This window comes from Lontra canadensis, unplaced genomic scaffold (assembly GCF_010015895.1).
Source record: "Lontra canadensis isolate GAN:19392208 unplaced genomic scaffold, GSC_riverotter_1.0 scaffold18, whole genome shotgun sequence".
Lineage (NCBI taxonomy): Eukaryota > Metazoa > Chordata > Mammalia > Carnivora > Mustelidae > Lontra > Lontra canadensis.
Genome location: NW_022631012.1, coordinates 17,974,999 through 17,998,073, shown reverse-complemented (window position 1 = coordinate 17,998,073; position 23,075 = coordinate 17,974,999). Strand labels below are relative to the sequence as shown.

At 40.5% G+C, this 23,075-nt stretch overlaps 1 protein-coding gene across 2 annotated transcripts in view; it reads right to left on the bottom strand.

Annotated features, from left to right (window-relative positions):
- The window catches only part of DNAH7 (dynein axonemal heavy chain 7), a 275,773-nt gene that overhangs the window by 15,527 nt on the left and 237,171 nt on the right, over window positions 1-23,075 (bottom strand). For both annotated transcript variants that reach the window (XM_032860188.1, XM_032860189.1), the window contains 5 exons: window positions 20,480-20,641; window positions 18,414-18,614; window positions 14,403-14,564; window positions 9,431-9,616; window positions 7,780-7,917 (listed from right to left, as the gene is read on the bottom strand). In XM_032860188.1, the coding sequence (XP_032716079.1) occupies window positions 7,780-7,917; window positions 9,431-9,616; window positions 14,403-14,564; window positions 18,414-18,614; window positions 20,480-20,641 (849 nt within the window). The remainder of the gene's footprint in view (window positions 1-7,779; window positions 7,918-9,430; window positions 9,617-14,402; window positions 14,565-18,413; window positions 18,615-20,479; window positions 20,642-23,075) is intronic.

The window sequence follows — 23,075 nt, the reverse complement described above, 5'->3', positions numbered from 1 at the left end:
TTTCTCCCTTATGGGAAAATGTCATCTGACAATAGACCAGAGTGAGGAGTACCATGGACTCTTCCATCAAGGACAGCACACCATTTTATCCTCCTAATATGGTTCTTTTAGCTCCCCCCACCACGTGCCATCATCTCTTATAATCTGCCCTGCTCGCTCCTAGCCCATCTTTAGAAGCCAGAAAAAGTTTAGCATTATGGTTCAGAACGCAGATTCTGGAGCCAAACTACTGGGAGTCAGACTGCTTTGAGTCCTGGCTTGAATATGTGCCTTAAGCAAGCTACTTAATCATTCTGTATCTGCGTTCTAGCTGTAAAGTGGGAATTATTAGCCCTTATCTCAGAGGACTGCCATGCGCATCGCACTGTCATACACGAAGCACTCGGATCAGTGTTAGCATATAGTCAGGACTATGTCCGTGTTCGCTAGTATCATCATTACTCTGAGATTCCATAAAAGTAAAAACATCCCTAGAAGTCAGCTCATGGGCTAATTCACTGGAACAAATAAGCATTCTTACCCAAATTTTACTCAGTCACTAAGGGAACTCTTACCATTTGGACTAATCTGCTTTCAAAAATGAAAGAAACCAACGACTGAGCATTTCTGCTAAAGGGAGAGTACAAGAGAAAATCTCTTGTAGAAGAGCAAGATTAAATATTCTTTATTCAAATACACTGACTCGTGCCTATGGCACGCTGAGTTCTAATGCCTTAAATTTCTCTCTGACATGTGATTATATTTATGCTCTCATAAGTGGAGCTGCACATCTACAAAGTGTCAATGATATTTTTCTTCTCAACCCTTTTGTACATCCTTTACTTACTGTTGCAAGTCTTTAAATATGATGTAATCTGATAAAATACTGATGTGAAAGAAACTTTCTGTGTAAACTACGTTAAATGTTCTGGAACATTTGAAGAAGGTAAGTCACTTTATCACTTGCTGTTGAATTAGTAAGAGACTAGAAAACAGGCAAAATTTTAGACTGGATTCTGGCATCAAACCTCTTCCCACGTATTACCAAACCCCACCCTGCTGCATCCGGCAGGGACATCCTCCCCTGGACAGGTATGACTGTGAGCCCAGGGCAGGCGTCTCTCCCAGCGGACCCACACAGGCCCCCTGCATGCACCAAGGCCACTGACCACGCACCGCTCCAAAGCGTCAGCTTCAGTGCTGGTGGAAAGAGATTTTATTTGCTTATTTATTTAAGAGAGAGAGGGGGACAAAAGAAAGTGTCCATGTGCACAAGAGGGGATGAAACAGAAGGAAAGGGAAAGGGAAGAGGAAGGAATCTCAGGGAGACTCTGCACTGAGCATGGGCCCAGCTCAGGGCTCAACCTCACGACTGTGAAGTCATGACCAGGCCCGAAACCAAGAGTCAGACACTTAACTGACTGAGCCGCCCAGGAGCCACTCTCCTGGTGCAAATAGGAACAGGTTTTCTTGCTCTTCCCCCCCCACCCTTTGGAATCAGGCTTAGAGGTTATTGATTGTTTGTTTTTTCATTTCTTTTTTTCTTTCTTTGGATCAGTCTTCCTTCCTTTCTTTTTCTTTGGAAAACTATCTTAGAGTTTTTTGTTTGTTTCTTTGGGGGGTTTTCTTGGCCCCTTCTCCTTTTTTCAGATCAGGCTTTTTTTTTTTTTTTCTTTTTTAATCAGGCTTATTTTAACAAATCAAAGCACACCTAGTTAAAGGCCTAAACACTCCCTATTGCAAGAACCGAGGAACTCTGCAGAGGACTGACCCATGGGAAGAGCAGCGCAACCGCGAGAGCAGCGCACACAGCACACACCGGAGACACCTGCGGGAGTGCCAGGCCCTGGACAGTGTGCGACTCCTTCCTAGTCTTACTCTCAGTCAGTAAGTAATTAATAACAAAAATAACAAGTGTTCAAGTACCCGAAGACAGAAACACAGACGTAATGACAAGATGGGGGAAATCTCTGCTAAAGAAAGACCAAGAAGAAATCACAGCCAGGGATTTACTCAAAACAGACACAAGCAATACGTCTGACAGAATTTAGAACAGCAGTCGTAAGAACTCTGGCTGGACTCGAAAGAAGCACAGAAAACACCAGAGAAAACCTGGCTACGGAGATAAAAGACCTGAAAACTAGTCAGGCCGAAATGAAAAAATGCTACGACTGAGATGCAAACCTGACTGTATGTAATCGTTGTGAGGATGGAAGGAGCAGGGAAACAAACAGGTGATACAGAAGATGAAATTATGGAAAATAATGAAGCTGAGAAGAAAAGGGAAAGAAAACTATTAGATCATGAATATAGATTTAGGGGACTTGGCAATTACATAAAGCACAACAATAGCCATATTATAGGAGCCCCTGAAGAAAAAGAGTGGGGAAAGGGGGCAAAAGGTTTATTTGAATAAATTATGGCTGAGAACATCCCTAATCTGGGGAAAGAAACAGGCACTACAGTCCAAGAGGCACAGAGAACTCCCCTCAAAATCAACAAAAACAGATCAATACTGAGACATATCATAGTGAAACTTGCAAAATTCAAAGATAAAGAGAGAATTCTGAAAGTAGCAGGAAAAAAACATCCTTATCCTACAAAAGTAGATATATAAGGTCAGCAGCAGACTTGTCCACAGTAAGTTGGCAGGCCAGAAGGGAGCGGGATGAAATAGTCAATGTGCTAAGGGGAAAAATATGCAGCCCAGTATACTTTACCCAGCAAGGCTGTCATTCAGAATAGAAGGAAAGATAAAGCATTTCCCAGATAAGCAAAAACCAAAGGAGTTTGTGAACACTAAACCAGCCCTGCAAGAAATATTAAAGGGCGCCCTTTTAGTGGGAAAGAGAGACCAAAAAGAAACAAAGACTAGAAAGGAAACAGAGACAATCTAAAGGAAGAGCAACTTTACAGGTACAATGGCAACTTTACAGCTTTAAATGGCACTAAATCATATCTATCAATAATTACTCTGAATGTAAATGGATTAAATGCTCCAATCAAAAGACATAGGGTATAAGAATGATTAAAAAAATAAGACCCATGACATGCTGCTTACGACCCAGACATTTTAGACCCAGACACCTGCAGACTGAAAGTGAGGGGATGGAGGACATTTTATCATGCTAAAGGTCATCAGAAGAAAGCTGGAGTAGCCATGCTTATATCAGACAAACTAAATTTTAAGCTAAAGTCTGTAATAAGAGATGAAGAATAGCACTATATCATAATAAAGGGGTCTACCCAACCAGAAAATCAAGCAATTGTAAATATTTCTTCTTCCAACTTAGGATCACCCAAATATCTAAATCAATTAATAACAAACATAAAGAAACTCACTGATAATACTATAATAATACGGAACTTTAACACCCCACTCATAGCAATAAACAGATCATCTAAGCAGAGGATCAACAATGAAACAAGGGCTTTTAATGACACACTGGACCAGATGGACTTCACAGATATCGCCAGAACATTTCATCCTAAAGTGGCAGAATACACATTCTTTTTGAGTGAACATGGAATATTCTCCAGAATAGATCACACACCAGGTCACAAATCAGGCCTCAATCAGTGCAGAAAGATTGAGATCACACCATGCCTATTTTCAGACCACAGCATTGTGAAACTTGAAGCCAACCACAAGAAAAATTTGGATTGACCACAAATACATAGAGGTTAAAGAACATCCTACTAAAGGATGAATAGGTTAATCAGGAAATTAAAGAAGAAATAAAAAAATTCATGGAAGCAAATGAAAATGAAAACACAGTAGTCCAGAAACATCTGGGATGCAGCTAAGTAGTCAAGGAGGGAAGTATATAGCAATGCAATCCTACCTCAAGAAGCAAGAAAAATCTCAAATACACAATCTAACCTTACACCTAAAGGAGCTAGAAAAAGAATAGCAAATAAAGCCTAAAATCAGCAGAAAAATGGGAATGATAAAAGATTAGAGCAGAAATAAAGGATATAGAAATTAAAAAAAGAACAGCAGAACAGATCAACAAAACTAGGAGCTGGTTCTTTGAAAGAATTAACAAAATTGATAACCTGGCCAGATTTATCAAAAAGAAAAAAGAAAGAACCCAAATAAATAATCACTAAAGAGAGGGAAAAATCACAACCAACACTGTAGAAACACAAACAATTATCAGAGTATATTATGAGCAATTATATTACAATGAATTGGGCCATCTGGAAGAAATAAATAAATTCCTATAAAAATATAAACTACCAAAACTGAAGCAGAAAGAAACAGAAAATTTCAACAGACCAATGACCATCAAAGAAATTGAATTAGCAATCGAATATCTCCCAAGAAACAGGAGTCCATGGTAGATGGCTTCCCAGGGGAATTCTACCAAACATTTAAAGAAGAGTTAACACTTAATCTTCTCAAACTGTTCCAAAAATAGAAATGGAAGGAAAACCTCTAAACTCATTCTATGAGGTCAGAATTATCTTGACTCCAAAACCAGACAGAGGACCCTACTAAAAAGAATTAGAGGGGTCCCTGGGTGGCTCAGTCAGTTAAGCATCTGACGTTTGATTTGGTCTCAAGTCAAGATCTCAAGGTTGTGAGATCAAGCTGTGTGTCAGTCTCTGTACTCAGCATGGAGTCTGCTTGAGAGTTTTTCCTTCTACTGCTCCCACCCCATTTCCTCTCTCTTTTTCTTTCTGTAAAAGAAATAAAACTTTTTAAAAAAGGGAAAATTTCAGACCAGAATACCTGATAAAAATGGATGCAAAAATTCCCAACAAGATACTAGCAAATTGAATCCAACAGGATGTTAAAAGAATTATTCACCACAATCAAGTGGGATTTTTTTCCTGGGCTGCAGCAGTGGCTCAATATTCACAAATCAATCAACATGATACACCACATTTATAAAAGAAAGGATAAGAACCATATAATTCTCTCAACAGATGCAGAAAAAATATTTGACAATATATAGTACCTTTCTTGAAAAAAACCTCAAGAAAGTAGGGATAGAAGGAATAAAGCTCAACATCATAAATGCCATATATAAAAGACCCATAGTTGGGGCGCCTGGGTGGCTTAGTGGGTTAAAGCCTCTGCCTTTGGCTCAGGTCATGGTCTCAGGGTCCTGGGATCTGGCCCCACATTGGGCTCTCTGCTTAGCGGGGAGCCTTCTTCCCTTTCTCTCTCTGTCTGCCTCTCTGCCTACTTTTGATCTCTCTCTGTCAAAATAAATAAATTTAAAAAAAAAAAAGACCCATAGTTAATATCATCCTCAATGGGGAAAAACTGAGACCTTTTCTCCTAAGGTCAGGAACATGACAGGGATGCCCACTATCACCACTGTTGTTCAACATAGTACTGGACATCTTAGCCTCAGCAATCAGGCAGCAAAAAGAAATTTAAAACATCAGCAAGGAAGAAGCCAAACTTTCACTCTTTGCACATGACATGATACTCTATGTAGAAAACCCAAAAGACTCCACCAAAACATTACTAGAAATAATACATGAATTCAGCAAAGTTGTAGGATATAAAATCAACATACAGAAATATGTTGCATTTCTCTACAACAATAATGAAGCAGCAGAAAGAGAAATCAAGGTATCAATCCCATTTATAATTGCACCAAAAACCATAAGCTACCTAGAAATAAACCTGACTAAAACGGTAAAAGATCTATATTCTGAAAACTATAGAACACTTATGAAAGAAATTGAAGATGACATAAAGAAATGGAAAAACATCCCATGCTCATGGATTGGAAGAAGAAATATTGTTAGAATGTCTATCCTACCCAAAGAATTTACACATCCAATGCAATCCCTATCAAAATATCACCAACTTTACAGAGCTAGAACAAACAATCCAAAAATTTGTATGGAACCAGAAAGACCCCAGATAGCCAGAGGAATGTTGAAGAAAAAAAAACAAAAAACCAACAAACCCAAAGATGGTGGCAACACAATTCCGTACTTCAAGCTCTATTACCAAGCTGTAATCATCAAGACAGTATGGTACTGGCACAAAAACAGCCATGTGGATCAACGGAACAGAAAATAATCCAGAAGTGGACCTGCAGCTATATGGCCAAGTAATCTTTGACAAAGCAGGAAAGAATATCCAGTGGAAAAAAGACAATTTTTCAACAAATGGCTATGGGGAAACATGGTGGTTATGGGGAAACATGGACAATGACAGGCATAAGAAGGAAACTGGGCTACTTTTTTATACCATACGTAAAAATAAATTCAAAATGGATGAAAGACCTAAATGTGAGACAGGAAATATCAAAATCCTAAAGAACACAGGCAGCAACCTCTTTGACCTTGGCTGTAGCAACTTCTTACTAGACAGGTTACCTGAGGCAAGGGAAACAAAACCAAAAATGACTTCATCAAGATAAAAAGCTTCTGCATCAAGAATAAAAAGGGACTTCATCAAGATAAAAAGCTTCTGCACAGTGAAGGAAACAATAAGCAAAAGTAAAAGCCTACAGAATGGGAGAAGATATTTGCAAATGACATATCTGATAAAGAGTATGATCCAAAATCTATAAAGAACTTATCAAACTCAATACCCAAAAAACAATAATCCACTTAAGAAATGGGCAGAAGAAATCAATAGACATTTTTCCAAAGAAGACATCCAGATGGCTAATAGACACATGGAAAGTTGCTAAATATCACTCATTATTGGGGAAATACAAATCAAAACAACAATGAGATACCACCTTACACCAGTCAGAATGACTAAAATGAACAACTCAGGAAAAAACAAATGTTGGTGAGGATGTGGAGAAAAGGAACAACTCTTGCACTACTGGTGGGAAGGGAAGCTGGTGCAGCCACTCTGGGAAACAGTATGGAGGTTCCTCAAAAAGTTAAAAATAGAGCTACCCTATAACCCAGCAATTTCACTAAGAGGTATCTACCTAAAGTATAGAAAAGTACAGATTTGAAGAGAGCACAGGCACCCTGATGTTTATAGCAGCACTATCAACAATAGCAAACTATGGAAAGAGCCCAAGTATCCATTAAGCGATGCATAGATAAAGGAGATGTGATGTGTTTATACATATATGCACACATCTACGTACACACGCACACAGGAATATTCCTCAACCATCAAAAAGAATGAAATCTTGCCATTTGCCATGTCGTAGATGGAGCTATAGGGTACTATGCTAAGTGAAATAAGTCGGTCAGAGAAAGACAAACACCATATGATTTCGCTCCTATGTGGCATTTATGAAACAATATGGATGAACTTAGGGAAGGAAAAATAAAATAAGATTAAAACAGACAGGGAGGCAACCCATAAGAAACTCTTAACCATAGAGAACAAACAAAGGGTTGTTGGAGGGTGGTGGGGGATGGGCTAGATGAGTGATGGGTATTAAGGAGGGCACTTGTGACAAGCACTGAGTGTTACGTTTAAGTGATGAATCACTAAACTCTACTCCTAAAACCAATACTACACTATATGTTACCTAACCTGAATTGAAATAAAAACTTGCAAGAAAAAGAAAATACAATGCACTTGAACATGGTTTCTGTAAGAAAGGCGAAATGGAACTCCTAGCAGCTGAATGATACTCAACGATTCTTTCCAAATCAAAAGGCTGATGGGGAAAAAGAAAAAGCCAACCCAAACCATATGCTCGTATACTTCATGTTTAAATTCATATTTAAGGTACATAGGAATTTTCATCTTTTCCTTAAAATGGTTCTCCACTGGAACAGATGGCCCATGCTGCTCGGGCAGACTCCCTTCCAGCCGCAGAAGCTCGTTCCTACTCGAGCGCATACCTGGGTGAGGAGAATGTTATCAAACAGCAGTTGAGTTTCTGACTGATCTTTAGTGATATCGGCGTTGGCGTTCATCCCAAATATTTCTGGTGCAGGGTTCAGCGGCAGAGTCTTCGTGTATTCGATGTAGCTCTTGTGCTGCAAAGATGAAGAACAGAGTCAGGAGGTTAGAAATAAATTATCCTGTAGAACTTTCTCTCTGAGAAGAGAAAATTTCCAGTACTCAAGTTATTGAGTGGATGAGACTGTGGAACTGGACACCAAATGCTTTCATTTTCCTTCAACCCGGGCCAAAGTTAAAAAAAAAAAAAAAAAGAAAAAAGAAACATTTAGGAAGAAAAAAATAAAATGTCCCATTCAATTGGAATGGATTTTAAAATGGAGAGAGGCATATCCCAGCCACCTTATTTAGACAATTTCTTCCGGAGAAATTTTTCTGTGCCATATTTACTGATGATTGCTCTTCATTGATTGCAATAAAAATAATTTTTTCCCTTTACTCTAATTTTTCTATTTTCTCTTGTGATAAATCCATGTAATTTGGAAAAGTAAACATTACCCACATGCTTATTATCCTGAGATAATCACCATTAACATTTCTTTTCATGCATATGCACACACATTTTATATTTTATTTACATGGACTTCTGTCAAAATTGCAAACCTTTCTTCAGGCGCACACAGTCATACCAACACATAGACTCATATGGTGGATGGGGGTGGGGGACTGGTCACTGACCGTTTCTCAAAATGGGTCATGTTACATACACCTGACTTCATCTTGCCTTTTTCTCACGTGAAATCCTGATACCCCTGGTTCCACAAGTGGGCCTCGTCCACTTATCTAGTGACCGAGGCTCTGGGACTGATCTTTTCTTCATCCCTATTGACATCTGCTCTCGGCTAGCATTAATCCTAATGGACGATGTGGTTATGGTATGTGCCTCTGATGCACATGGTCATAGGTTTAACTTTCAATACATGCCCTTCTGACTTTTTGGAATAAAATGAGAACCAATTCAATTGTCCTGGAGGTCCCTGGGCACCTACTGTGTGATCATGTGAAGGCAGATACCACATCTTCCACTACGCAGACCTGGAAAAAGGAGCAGAAGGAAATGGACTCCTGGCAGTAGGTGGTTCTGTAACTCTCTTCCCCTTTCTATACGTGTGGCCTTGGGCAAGTCATTTAACTTCAGTCAACCCGCTTTCTCATTTGTAAAAAGGGCCGAGTAATAATACTGATGTTAATTTGATGCTCTAGTGAGATAATTACTGTACTGCTTTGTAAATAAGTAAGCATGATCTAGATATTAACTATTCTTGTTAATATCATTTTGTAAGCCTTCGCGTGTGTGTTTCCATTGTAACTGGGGACAATGTCTTTTTACCAAAGGGACAAATTCATGATGATAGAATTTCAGGTCACTACGAAAGATCTTCTTGGGCGAGTGGCGTTTCTGAAATTCCTCACATTAGAGCAAACAGCAAACCACTACCTACATATGCATGAGGTTTGTTTCAAGAAGGCTGGAAAAAGCACACATGATGGTTAACCAAAAAAATGAGGCCTCTGGGGGAAAACAATCACCATTTTATCAGAGGAATTTCAGGTTTTACTGCTTTTCGTTTTCTTGAAGGGCGTACTTACGTCACCAGAAGGAGGAACGAAATAGATGCCGCTTGAGTCGAATTTATAGCTTGGGTTTTGGACTAATTCTTTGTTGAAGAATTTGTTCAGAATGCTGTGCAGCGTGCGCCGGTCCCAGTCGTCGGTCACCCGGCCTCCGTAGTTGCAGTCCCCTGTCATGTACCGCAGAGCCTCGTACGGCAGTTCCTAGAACCCAGAGCTCGAGTCACTCCACCAGCGGAGAGTTTCCAGCAGCGTGCAGAGTCACGCAGAGCTGTGACACCTACTAAGAGACCACCTACTACGTGCCAGACACAGAATGAGCACGACCAGAATCCCATCCCTGAAACACTGACCTTGCTGACTGCCATTTAAAACAAATCCAATATAATTCAGAGATAATCAGGATAAATTTCCTGCAGTTTTTATATCCCTCTGGGTTTGACAATTGGAATCCCTGTAGAGGCAATCTTGCATATAATTTTTTACCAAAGCTCAGATTGTAAGGTATCTTGTACCGTTTCACGAAATACTCTTTTAAAATATTTTAATAATTTAAGAAACAAAACAGAGGAACATGGGGGAAGGGGAAAAAACTGAGAGAGGGAAGCAAACCATAAGAGACTCTTAATGAGAGAACAAACTGAGGGTTAATGCAGGGCGGGAGGTGGGGGATGGGCTAGATGGGAAATAGGCTTAAGGGGGGCACTTGGGGTTAGAACTGAATGTTATATGTAAGTGATGAACTCCTGAAACCAATATTACACTATAGGTTTACTAACTAGAATTTTAAAACTTGAAACAAAAAAAATTTTAAAAACTATCTTCTAATATTGAACCCTTCAGTCACTCCTAATTTACTGCTGTGTTAAATTATGTTTCATTAAATATACATTTCTTAAAATTTCTAATCATTCTCTGATTCCTGAAAAGAAAACTACTATGTCAAAGATGAAAGAGTTTATAAGAAGCAATTGATTAATGTCACTAAGCTACTTTTTTTTTCTTTTTTTTTAAGAAGGCTCCATGCCCAGCATGGAACCCAATGTGGGGCTTGAACTCACACTCTGAGATCAAGACTGAGCTGAGATCAAGAGTTGGATACTTAACTGACTGAGCCACCCAGGCGGCCCATCAAACTGCTTTTCTGAAAGGCTATAGTAATTGTAGGAATCAGTTTTAAAATGTTTGCTTATTTGTTTGACCAAAGATAAGTAATATTGCGTTAATTTGCTTTCTTAGAACATCAGTGGAGTTTATAGTTTTTTCATGTTTAATAACATGTGTTCTGTGAACTAGCCTTCTACCCATTTTTTTCAATTAAAGTTTTAATAGCTTTATTATATATGTATTATAATACATAATATATGTTACATATTATATATACTATATATACCTAGTATACATAAACTGTTTTACACATTATCCTTTTTAATCAAATCTGTGGAAATATTTTTTCCTTTTAGTTTGCTTTTTTATTATATTCTCTGATATGAAGAATTTTTAAGTGTTTATGAGTGCAAAAGTATTACTTGTTCATATTGTAATGTGTTTTATCATCAGCATAAATACTTAAATATCCACCAGCAATTCAGAGCATTCTATGTCTCATTGCTCTCAACAAAACTGAGCATTATCACTTCGGGGAAAAAACTGATGGCTAAACAATAACATTGTTTAACTCTAGGTACATTTTTAAATTTTTAAAAATATTTTAAAAATATTTTTTATTTTTAGTAATCTATACCCAGGGGAAATTTACTGAATTAGGAGTTGGAAGTAATGAGACTTGTTATTTGTTAGAACTAGAATAAAAGGCAGAGAATTTAGGAAAACTTGTATCAGTGACCATTTTTCCACAAGACTTTATGGAGAAACAAACAGAATCAGGACGAACTCCAGCATGTTTATGTTCTTCCAGCTTCAAATGTGATGGGAGTTTGATCAGACGCACGCACTGCCTGGACTTGCCTTGTTAACCTCATAAAAATGAAACATAGCAAGAAAACTCACTGGCAAAGTAAGTAGGTAGTATATGAGGTGGACCAAAGGTGAACCAGCTGGCCTCTGGGAGGGCCTCCTGATGCAGAGGAAAGAGGAGAGGGGGACGTGTTTGATCACGTAAAAAGGGTTAAACCTGCCAACCTGCCACAGAACTGATGGTAAGATGTTCTTTCTCTCAGCAGCCTGATCACAACCAGCCGATCACACTGGGGAGTGCATTCTCCCAGGGGCCCCGGGATGCTGGCTGGGGTTGCAGAAATCCTGGCAGCTTGCTGCTGGGCCCTCTGGGATGAAGGTTGAGACCACAGATGGAGGGAGTATACGTGGAAGCAAAGCTGGAAGTCAGCAATTTGTATGTAAGGGTGTACACAAAGTCACTCATTTTTGCATTGCTTATTAGCAAAAACTAAAAAGGAAATAGAATCCTAACAGTGAGCAAAGGGGGAATGCTGTGTAAGCAGCCATTAAGCAAAGATCTCTGTCTACTTTCGAAGTTGTCCACAATATATGCAGAATGAAAAAAGGAAGCGGAAAATGATTGTGTGAATACGATTATGTTTTTCAGAAAAAAACTTGTGTGTATATTGTGCTTATATATGTATGACTTATATGCATATAGGAAAAATTCTGCACAGATATGTCCTAAGCTATGAAATTGGTTGCTTTGGAGTAAAAGTAGAGTGAGAGGGAGGGGTGGGCCTTAAACACACACACACAAACACACACACACACCCCTACCAAAACAAGAAAAACAAAGCCATTGCCCACCTGCCAAGCAGATTATATCTATCTACTATCATTTTCTTCTTTTCCAGCTTAATTTTTCCTATTTCCTTTCTTTAACCCAACAGGAATTACATAGTACAAATAATCTAAATTTTTCCTAATAGCAAATAATCAATAATCCTATCATAATTTATTGAATACTTCTATCTCCTATTCATTTTATTTTTTCTCTTTATTTTTCTTTTGAACTCTAGTTAGTTAACATATAGTGTAGTATTGGTTTTAGGAGTAGAATTTACTGATTCATCTCTTACATATAACACCCAGTGCTCATCACTGGGTAACACTGGGTGTTACATGTAACACCCAGGACCCATCACCCATTTACTCTATCCCCTCCCTCACCGCCCCTCTGTCCTGTTCATGTTAAATGCTGCAATTACAATGCCAAATCCTACACGTGGTATTGATGCCATTCTTATTGAGAGCTTGAAGATCTTTCCACTCATCATGATTCATTCATAAGACAGGCACTTATTGAGTCATCTACCGCCTATACATTTTTAGGCACTAAGCATACAAGAGTAAACAAATCAAAATCACCATATAGTCTAGGGCTCATAATCTGAAAGAATGTGTTCTGCTTAGCACCAAAATTTGTCATTCCCAGTGTCAGACATGCATCAGCAGCTCTGTCAAGACTCCCCGAGCGAAGTGGGGCCAGGGCACCCATGTTTCTGGCTACTGAGCTAGAGTATGTTAGGGGAAGGGTAACAGAGATGATAGGCAAATAGATCATAAAAGACCAAAAGTCTGGAATTATCTCCTGCTTTTATCCATGTTCACCTACAGCAATAAGGATTCCCAGCACAATGCTGGACAAGGGACACACAACCTAATGCACGTAGAAATGTGCCAAGAGGAGGCATACTTGGTCCTGAGTCTGAGATGGTTGTTCAAAAACTACTCCCCAAGGCAAACAAAGAGGGAGCACAGGAAAAGGCACTTGAAGTAGAAGAAAAATATATGGTGAGGCTCAGAGATTCGAACAGCACATCACAGTGAGAGAAAAGCAAGGGGATTGTGGGAGAGTGGCGCAGCAGTCCCCATTTGTCCGCAGGAGATGCGCTCCAAGTTCCCCAGTGGATGCCAGACACCCCCGAGAGCTGGGTTGCCCATGTGCACAAGCCTATGACAGAGTTTATGAGTCAGGCACAGTAACAGGTTAACAATGATAACATAGTAACTAATCATGAAATAGAACAACTACAACAATCTATTGTCATAAAATGCAAGTGAGCATGGTCTCTCTCCAAATATCTTACTGCATTGTATCCGCCCTTCCTGTAATGATGCGAGAGGATAAAATGTCTCCGTGATGAGAGAAGTGGGAGGAATGACACAGGCATTGCGACGTAGCATTAGGTACTACTGACCTTCTGACAATACGTCAGAAGGAAGAGCATCTGCTCCCAGACTGCACCTGACTGCAGGTGCCTGAAATTGAGGAGAGCAAAACCGAGGATGAGAGGGCCCTCCAGTATAGGACATGGGCTAGAGCAGGGAGGGAGAGTAGAGGGTAGGAGGGTGTGGCTCGGGAAGGATAAGGAATAACTGAGTGTCAATGGCTCCCAGATTTCTAGATTGAGGTTGGGTGGGAGTTCTATTACTTTGATGCAGGAAGAGACTTGAAAATGGGTCCTGGGAACTATTCCTTAAGATAATCGTTCCTCATTCTGTTGTTTTTCCAAAATTTCCCCTACTCCTTGACCTGCTCTCCAACCACTGACATTGGGTGGTCACCAACAGTCAATCCTTAGTTCTTTTCTTAGGCCTCAAGGCCTTCCTTTTAAATTTCAGATGTTCTCAGGTCTCTCTTAACACTTTAAGAAAGTAAATCTCTGGTTTGTGTTCACTTCCTTCTCTTGGGCTATATTTTTCATTTCAGAGCCCGGTTGATTTATGGTCTTCCCAACTCCTTTCAAAATAAGTATAATACACTCACTTCTTAGATTCCCACACATTTATGTGTCAAACATAAATGATAAAATATAGGTTCCTAACAGACAAACCAGTGTTCTAACCACCTACAATAGCAGTTATGATATCCTGTTATAACAAAGTATTACTTAAGATGCTGTTGAGAATTATTCACTACTCATTTTATAAGAGTAGAAATTAATCAGAAGTCCCTGCTCACTATACAAACACAATGTGATAAGGAGCAAAATAAGTCATGTCCTTGCTGTGATTTTTACGATACCTCGTACTGGTTCAGGAACATGTGGAGTTGCTGTACACTGATTCTTAGGTCAGTCTCGTTGAACTCATAAGGAATATTCCACCCCAGGGGTCCAAATTTCCGTCTCTCTTGTACCAAAGCATGAAAGAAACAGAGGCCGTAGAGTAATTTCTTGAATTCCTCCTGTAGTGAAAAGAAATGGCACCACATCATTTCCCTCCTAACATTACATTATACTTACCATTTTTTTAAACTGAAAGTAACGTTTTGTTTCAAATATATCCATCCCAAAGTACACCAACACAGAATTCACTATTTCTACAGGCTATTGAGGCAAAAATACGTCCATTCATACACATGTTCAGTAGACACACATAGCTATGGATACCAGGTTTTTAGAGAGCACAGAGAGCTTGTCTGTTTAGCGTTACCTGATAGGCTGTTGGCGGTTACAACCAAAGCGTAACGAGGCAAGAAGAATGAATTCCAACTTGTGGTTCCAGACCACCACGGAGAAATTTCAAAGGAGACAGTTTAAACCAATTAAGAAGGTCTACAAGAAGGACTTTTGGATTAAAACTTTACAGCCTCATGACTTTCCAAGTTCCTCTTAGGTAATAAGAAGTCTTACAGTTACTTTGAATGGCAAAGCCAGCCTTCAATCAGAAATCAGAACATACAATGCACCCTCCATGAGAATGCTATAAAGTGGTCAAAATAGATTTTGAGAGAGGATTTGTGACTATTTCCGTGGCAAGAGCAGTGGCTGTGCTGGGAGCCCTCTGGCCCCATCCCCAAGGGAGAAAGAAGCATGGGGTGTATCTTCTTAGTCCAAGCCAGTGAGAAGGAATCAGTGGGGTCAGTCAGAGAGTTGATGCACATTTTCTGCAGCTAGGATAGAGGGAAAAGTACAAAACTTCTGCCTGAAAGAGCGGAGCCATGTAAGGCTGCAGGGTAATGGACTGGGAAAGGGAAATCAGAGTCCCTCTCCAATGGTGGGCCAAGCCAGTGTGGAGCCCAAGGAGCAGAAGCGGAGTTGGGTTAAGAAAGTCAGCCAAGGGCGCCTCCGGCTGGCTCGTTCCGTTAAGTGTCTGAAACTTGACTTCCCTTCAGGTCATGATCTCAGGGTTGTGAGACTGGGCCCTGCATTGGGCTCTGGGCTGGATGTGGAGCCTGCTTAAGATTCTCTCTCTCTCTCTCTCTCACTTTCTCCCCTTCCTCTTTCTCTATTAAGAAAAAAAAAAAAAAAAAGGACAAGAAAGAGGAAAAAGAAAGTCACAGCCAGGGCTCATTTGAAACATTTCTTGGTCAAGAGGACTTGTATGTTGGGGTGAGAAAATCCCTGCATAAGAGCCTGTATGAAGTGAATGATACGAAGCAACAGCTGACAGGGGTCCAGAGCGGTCAGCGGAAGGAGGGACGTGCCAGGGGTAATGGAGTCACAGTCGGAGAAGTCCAGAAGGGGAGCCCAAGGAGAACCCATGAGAAGAGTCACAAGAGAAAAATTCAGCTTTAAACCCCTGCCAAGTCCAGAGAGCCCCAAGCAATCGCAGCCCGGGCCCAGAATGTGCGTTCCACCTTCCCTGGGGCTGCACGTATCCAGACTGAGCGGTTAGGCTGAGCAGCCGTCTGCCAGTGGGTCACAGAAAGAAGGACGCCGACTCTGTCCTATTCTCCCAACAGCATGAAGCCCACTGACCACAAGTCCTAGCGAAGTTTCTGGAGAATCAAAGCCTACATTTTATGTAAAAGCTAAGTATAATTAACATATTACACTACACTTTCTGATTTCTGAATCAAGGCTGGCTTCGAAGTTAAAATGACCATAGGTCATGTCATTACGTGACAATAACCAGAAAAGCCATGATGTTGCCCAAAGGTTTATCCAAGGGCAGGTGGAAATGTCCCCTGTGGAATAAACTTAAAGGGGGAGAGGAGACAAAACAAAATGGCATCAGTTTAACCAAAGAGGTGGGAAAAAGCGAGTGACAGGTGCTCTGTGGGTTTGGGAACTATTTTGCTTCATTTCATTTCATTTCATTTCAAAGTAGGCTCCACATCGAGTGTGGAGCTTGAACTCAGAACCCGGAGATGGACACCCGAGTTGAAATCAAGAATGGGACACTTAACCGACTGAGCCACCCAGGCGCCCCACAACTATTTTATATATGTTGCTGAACAGAGCAAATCGGTAAATGTGCTGATGATGTGAGAGCCAGGTGACCCTTGTAGAAGAAGGGACCTGCACATATGGAGTGAGGGAAAGTGAGAGCGAGCCCTGGGTGATCCGGTGGAAGTCAGATATCCCGTTACAAATTATCACCTCTGAAGTGTGGGAATGAGTATGTACATGTGCATGAACTTATCTTAGGCATGTATAGGTGTGTATGTATTTGTATGTATGTATATGTGTGTGAGAGTACATGCATATATTTCCAAGTTTTCTCCCCTGAAAGGACCAAGAGCCAAAAACAAGGCAGTAGTACTGAGCTCGTCTAGAACCCAGATCTAGGTCTCCAGAAGAAGGACTCCACAGAAGACCTTGGTTCTGTGGCTGGTTCCAGGGTTGAATGACAGATAAGCCTGCAGCACTTTATGATAAAAAAGTAAGAAGGCTAAGTAACACGATAACAACAACAGCAGCAACAACAACAATAGTAGTAAATGATGGGACGTAGTACAAAGGGGCCGGCTTGAAGGTGCTCTGCTGACCAAACTGGGGACAATTTGAGCAAAAGACTTAAGGATGGTAATGACCTGTAAATCACTGGGAGAAAAGGCAAGGAATTTGTGAGTCCGTACCAACAACACATAAGTAAAGGGGGAGGTGGGAGGGCTGTTGCAATTGAGAGTGGCAGGTGTCAAATATGGATGGAGCTAGAGTTGGAAATATCACAGGAAATTACTGCATCAGGCAAGATACTCCACTGACACTAAAGCTGGGCCGGGGTTGCAAGCCATTGGCATGGCTTGAAAATGTGTCCCCAGAGACTGATGATTAGTTGCAAGGGGCAAAGCGGTTACTACACACTGAAGAAATCAGAAAGATGCCACTTTCTCTGGGTGATCAAAATTCTATCGGCAGTGAGGGATACATGGATATCATGTACATGTACTCTTGGGATCTAGAAGAAAGGGAGTGAAATGTTGCCAAAGGGCTTCTGTGCAGCCTATCACATGTGGACATGCCCTCACCACCTACCTGAGCGGAACCCACTGTGTCTGGACCCAATCAGTGCCAAAGCTCCTCAGACAGCGGGTCTTAGAAGCGCAGGATGAGGTTGGACTTAGGATAAAACATAGGTGCTTGCTCTCTTTCAGTACCTAAGACTTTTGTTTAATGAAAGTCCTTCTTTATTTTTAACGTTTTCTTTTGATGTGTGCTTAAACATATCCCGATATCAAAAGCGTGAGCTGTTTAATGGCAAAAACTTACCAAGGTTCATAACCCCTCTTAAAAAGAAACTCTTCCATTTTTAATTATGGTAAAACGCTGTGAAACCATTTTAGGTCACAGACATTCACACACAGAATTCTAATCATGAAAGCAGTGGGTGGTTCCCCTGCTTGCCTGGGAATGCTAAAAAAGACCCTTATGAGTCCCATCAATCAAGGAGTAAAATCATTTTGGCTCTCATTATAGTTATATGGAGGAAATATTTTTATGTTTTAATTTAAAGATATGGCTCCAAATAGCAGAGGGCTCAGTTAATATCCTGAAACAAGATTCTCCAACCTTGCAGATTTGTACTGGGAATGGCTTACAGCTGACTTTCTAAATAGAAAGCTACATTATTAATGACACCCCAGAAGATCTCAGCTGAGCAGAAATGAGGCTGGTGGTAAAATTAAAATAAAATATTAATACAATTGACTTCAGCATAGTCAATAATCAGTAATCAAAACCAACGGCACTGCGGGGCAGGAGGCCTATTTAATTTGTAGTTTTATTGAGCCACACACATCCGTGATCACCAGGGGCCACTTGAAGCCTTCACAGGGCTGAGGTAACCAGACTTAGCCATTACTAACAGGCTTTTTGCAGCTGCCAAAGAACTCCGGGTCAGAGATCGGGTCCATGAGGTATGATCGAATGATATTAGCTCGTAAACCTTTCGGCGCTTCATTGGTCATTTTCACGCCATTCTGCAGGACAGACACGGGGAAGTTTGGTGATGGGTAACTTGTCAGCCAAATGCGGAAATCTGGATGTGTGGATTCTGGGCTTAACTCCTGCAAAAAAGGAAATTAGACATGAATGGGTACGTAAAATCCAAGGGAAATCTCCGGATTGTATGTGCACGGGATGGCTTGGAGTGGGAGGAGGCATTTCTACAAAAGAGAACCTACTGAAGCAATTGAAGGCACAAGTCTTAAAACTGGATTCTGCCTCCGAAACAACATTCTTCATTGAGAAGGCCCAGAGTGTTGCCATGCTTCTCGATAAATTTAAATCACAGGACTATACAGTTCACAAAGGTATTACATAATTTAGAGCTGGCCACAGTAGAGACTAAGACATTCCAAAAAAACCTCATATCTTAACTGATGTTGCTGAAATATTTATAGCTATAATTCTCTGCCCGAGAGCCAGATTAAGAATAATCCATTCTTCTCGCTGTAGCCGGGTTGTGATGTGAGAATGAGAAACATAAGTCAATAGTAAACCAAGCAGAGATGAAAAGAAGAAAGAGAGAGCATTTTGAAAGGTGAAGTGTTAAAACACATCACTATTAGCTATATTTTCTTCAGGGGATATTCAGGTCTGCGCTAGGGAGGATAACAGAATACCCACTTAGCACTGTCTTGAAGGCTGTATAGGCAAGGAGTGATTATCACAGGCCCTTTCTCCTCCTCTGGGCCAGTTCCACTCCCTATTTCTACTTCCCCCAATTGTCCATGTCAGTAGTATCTCTCTCTCTCTTTTTTTTTTTTAATTTTAATTCTTTATCAGTAAAGCATTTCTTGAGCACTCATGTGATGAAGGAACTAGGGTGAATTAGGTAGGATGCAAAGGTGTCTACTTTCTTAGTTACCATAGTGGAGAGCAAGGGCACAGTGTTTCTCTCCTACAAGATGCCCTATGGCGGGTGACTTAAACAACATGACTCATGGGAATTTGGGTCTAAGTGTGCCATCTGTTAGGATGGAGAGCTCTTCTCTCCTATATGACTCTCCGGTGCGTATCTATGACACAGTTCAACAGGTCATGAGAATGGCCTAGAGATGGGGGAGCCATGAGGAAATAGGCACAAATATAAAATCTTTAACATAACACCTGAAGGATGGGAAGATGTTCGTAAGGCAAATAATAGAATCATTTTTCAGACAGAAATAACGTTATGATGACCTATATTCTTTTTCTTTCTGATTTATTTATTTGTGAGAGAGGGAGTGGGAGAGAGAGTGAGCAGGGGAAGGGGCAGAGTGAGAGGGAGAGAGACTCTCAAGCAGATTCCCTGCTGAGCGTGGAGCACAACATAGGGCTCCACCTCACGACCCTGAGGTCATGACCTGAGCCCAAACCAAGAGTCAGACATTTGCTTAGCCAACTGAGCCACCCAGGCACCCCATGATGGCCTATATTCTTGAGAAAGTGTGCTATACCAATGAAGCGAAAGAAGCCCAAATGGCGAGAGCATAGAAGTCATAGAAGATGGTAGCAAAGGTCAACAGGAAGTGTGCTGTCAGCCATGATGAGGCTTTCAACTTTGCCTTGCATGCAAAGGAAAAGTTTTAAGCAGTGAAGCAATATTCATTACTAATTCAGGAAATAGTTGCAGATTGTCTCTCTGGGCCAGTCACAATTGAAGGTACTGGAGAAAGAGCAGAGAACAAAATAAAGTCACTGCTCCAGCTCTCCTCCATATTTCCAGCTCACTGCAGGAGAGTCCCTGTTGAGAGGGACTGGGCAAGGGCTGACTGTGTGATTTCCCCCGGTGCCCTATCCCCCATGTGAGCCCATCTGTCCTGTAATCCAGCCATGCCACCAGCCTGCAGCCCTCCAAACCAGAGGACGGGCATGGAGTTGGATGGCGTGCACAACACTGGTTATGAGGTGGGAATAAAATCTAATAAAAATAAACTTGCATTTTTACCTCGCAAACTTTCTCAAGGGTTGGCATCCAAGAGGTGGCAAGGTGACAATTCTGAAGAACCACCCACGTTCCTTCTTTGATAGCTTTTTCTATCATCCTCATAGCTATGGGCCCTTGGCCCTGACCAAGAGATAGAGAGCTAAGTTTTGATCCCCCATATCCCTGTGTACAAGAATAGTAAAGATGTTATTTGACAACACATTTTTAAAGAAGAATCACTATTATTTTTATAAGAAATGTTAACATTAAGTATACTAAAATTTAATTATGCAGCATCCCTCAAAGGTCTAAACATATGCAGCCCTACAACATTCGTACTGATTAAGAATCTTATAAATACTCAGATCAAAAGTAAGTCAGTTCATGTTGGCAACAGTCATGGTAATAACTGGAAAAGTCTGTAGGGTCTTTGCCTGTTGAGATAGGGAGAAGCAAAAAATTAAGAGCACTTTAAACATGAGGAAACTTGAGATGAAAGGACCTGGCTGTCATGCAGCTTCTAAAATCAAAAGCCCAGAAGAAAACTATGAACAGACAGATGAACTTGTCCTGTTTCCTCCAGATCTTTGAATAATAATATTTTAATTAATTTGGCTATTGTGTAAAGTTCAGAGAAAAAAATTAACTCTTAATTCCCATTTAAAAGTTTTTTTTTTTTTAATTTTATTTTTTATAAACATATATTTTTTCCCCCCCAGGGGTACAGGTCTGTGAATCTCCAGGTTTACACATTCAAAGCACTCATCATAGCACATACCCTACCCAATATCCATAACCCCACCCCCCTCTCCCAAGCCCCCTCCCCCCAGCAACCCTCAGTTTGTTTTGTGACATTAAGAGTCACTTATGGTTTGTCTCCCTCCCAATCCCAACTTGTTTCATTTACTCTTCTCCTACCCCATTAACCCCCCATGCTGCATCTCCTCTCCCTCATATCAGGGAGATCATATGATAGTTGTCTTTCTCCGATTGACTTATTTCGCTAAGCATGATACCCTCTAGTTCCATCCACGTCGTCGCAAATGGCAAGATTTCATTTCTTTTGATGGCTGCATAGTATTGCATTGTGTATATATACCACATCTTCTTTAACCATTCGTCTGTTGATGGACATCTAGGTTCTTTCCATAGTCTGGCTATTGTAGACATTGCTGCTATAAACATTCGGGTGCACGTGCCCCTTCGGATCACTACGTTTGTATCTTTAGGGTAAATACCCAGCAGTGCAATTGCTGGGTCATAGGGTAGTTCTATTTTCAACATTTTGAGGAACCTCCATGCTGTTTTCCAGAGTGGTTGCACCAGCTTGCATTCCCACCAACAATGTAGGAGGGTTCCCCTTTCTCCGCATCCTCGCCAGCATCTGTCGTTTCCGGACTTGTTAATTTTAGCCATTCTGACTGGTGTGAGGTGGTATCTCATTGTGGTTTTGATTTGTATTTCCCTGATGCCGAGTGATATGGAGCACTTTTTCATGTGTCTGTTGGCCATCTGGATGTCTTCTTTGCAGAAATGTCTGTTCATGTCCTCTGCCCATTTCTTGATTGGATTATTTGTTCTTTGGGTGTTGAGTTTGCTAAGTTCTTTATAGATTCTGGACACTAGTCCTTTATCTGATATGTCATTTGCAAATATCTTCTCCCATTCTGTCAGGTGTCTTTTGGTTTTGTTAACTGTTTCCTTTGCTGTGCAAAAGCTTTTGATCTTGATAAAATCCCAATAGTTCATTTTTGCCCTTGCTTCCCTTGCCTTTGGCGATGTTCCTAGGAAGATGTTGCTGAGGCTGAGGTCGAAGAGGTTGCTGCCTGTGTTCTCCTCAAGGATTTTGATGGACTCCTTTCTCACATTGAGGTCCTTCATCCATTTTGAGTCTATTTTCGTGTGTGGTGTAAGGAAATGATCCAATTTCATTTTTCTGCATGTGGCTATCCAATTTTCCCAACACCATTTATTGAAGAGGCTGTCTTTTTTCCATTGGACATTCTTTCCTGCTTTGTCGAAGATTAGTTGACCATAGAGTTGAGGGTCTATTTCTGGGCTCTCTATTCTGTTCCATTGATCTATGTGTCTGTTTTTGTGCCAGTACCATGCTGTCTTGATGATGACAGCTTTGTAATAGAGCTTGAAGTCCGGAATTGTGATGCCACCAACTTTGGCTTTCTTTTTCAATATTCCTTTGGCTATTCGTGGTCTTTTCTGGTTCTATATAAATTTTAGGATTATTTGTTCCTTTTCTTTGAAAAAAAATGGATGGTACTTTGATAGGAATTGCATTAAATGTGTAGATTGCTTTAGGTAGCATAGACATTTTCACAATATTTATTCTTCCAATCCAGGAGCATGGAACATTTTTCCATTTCTTTGTGTCTTCCTCAATTTCTTTCATGAGTACTTTATAGTTTTCTGTGTATAGATTCTTAGTCTCTTTGGTTAGGTTTATTCATAGGTATCTTACAGTTTTGGGTGCAATTGTAAATGGGATGGACTCCTTAATTTCTCTTTCTTCTGTCTTGTTGTTGGTGTAGAGAAATGCGACTGATTTCTGTGCATTGATTTTATATCCTGACACTTTACTGAATTCCTGTACAAGTTCTAG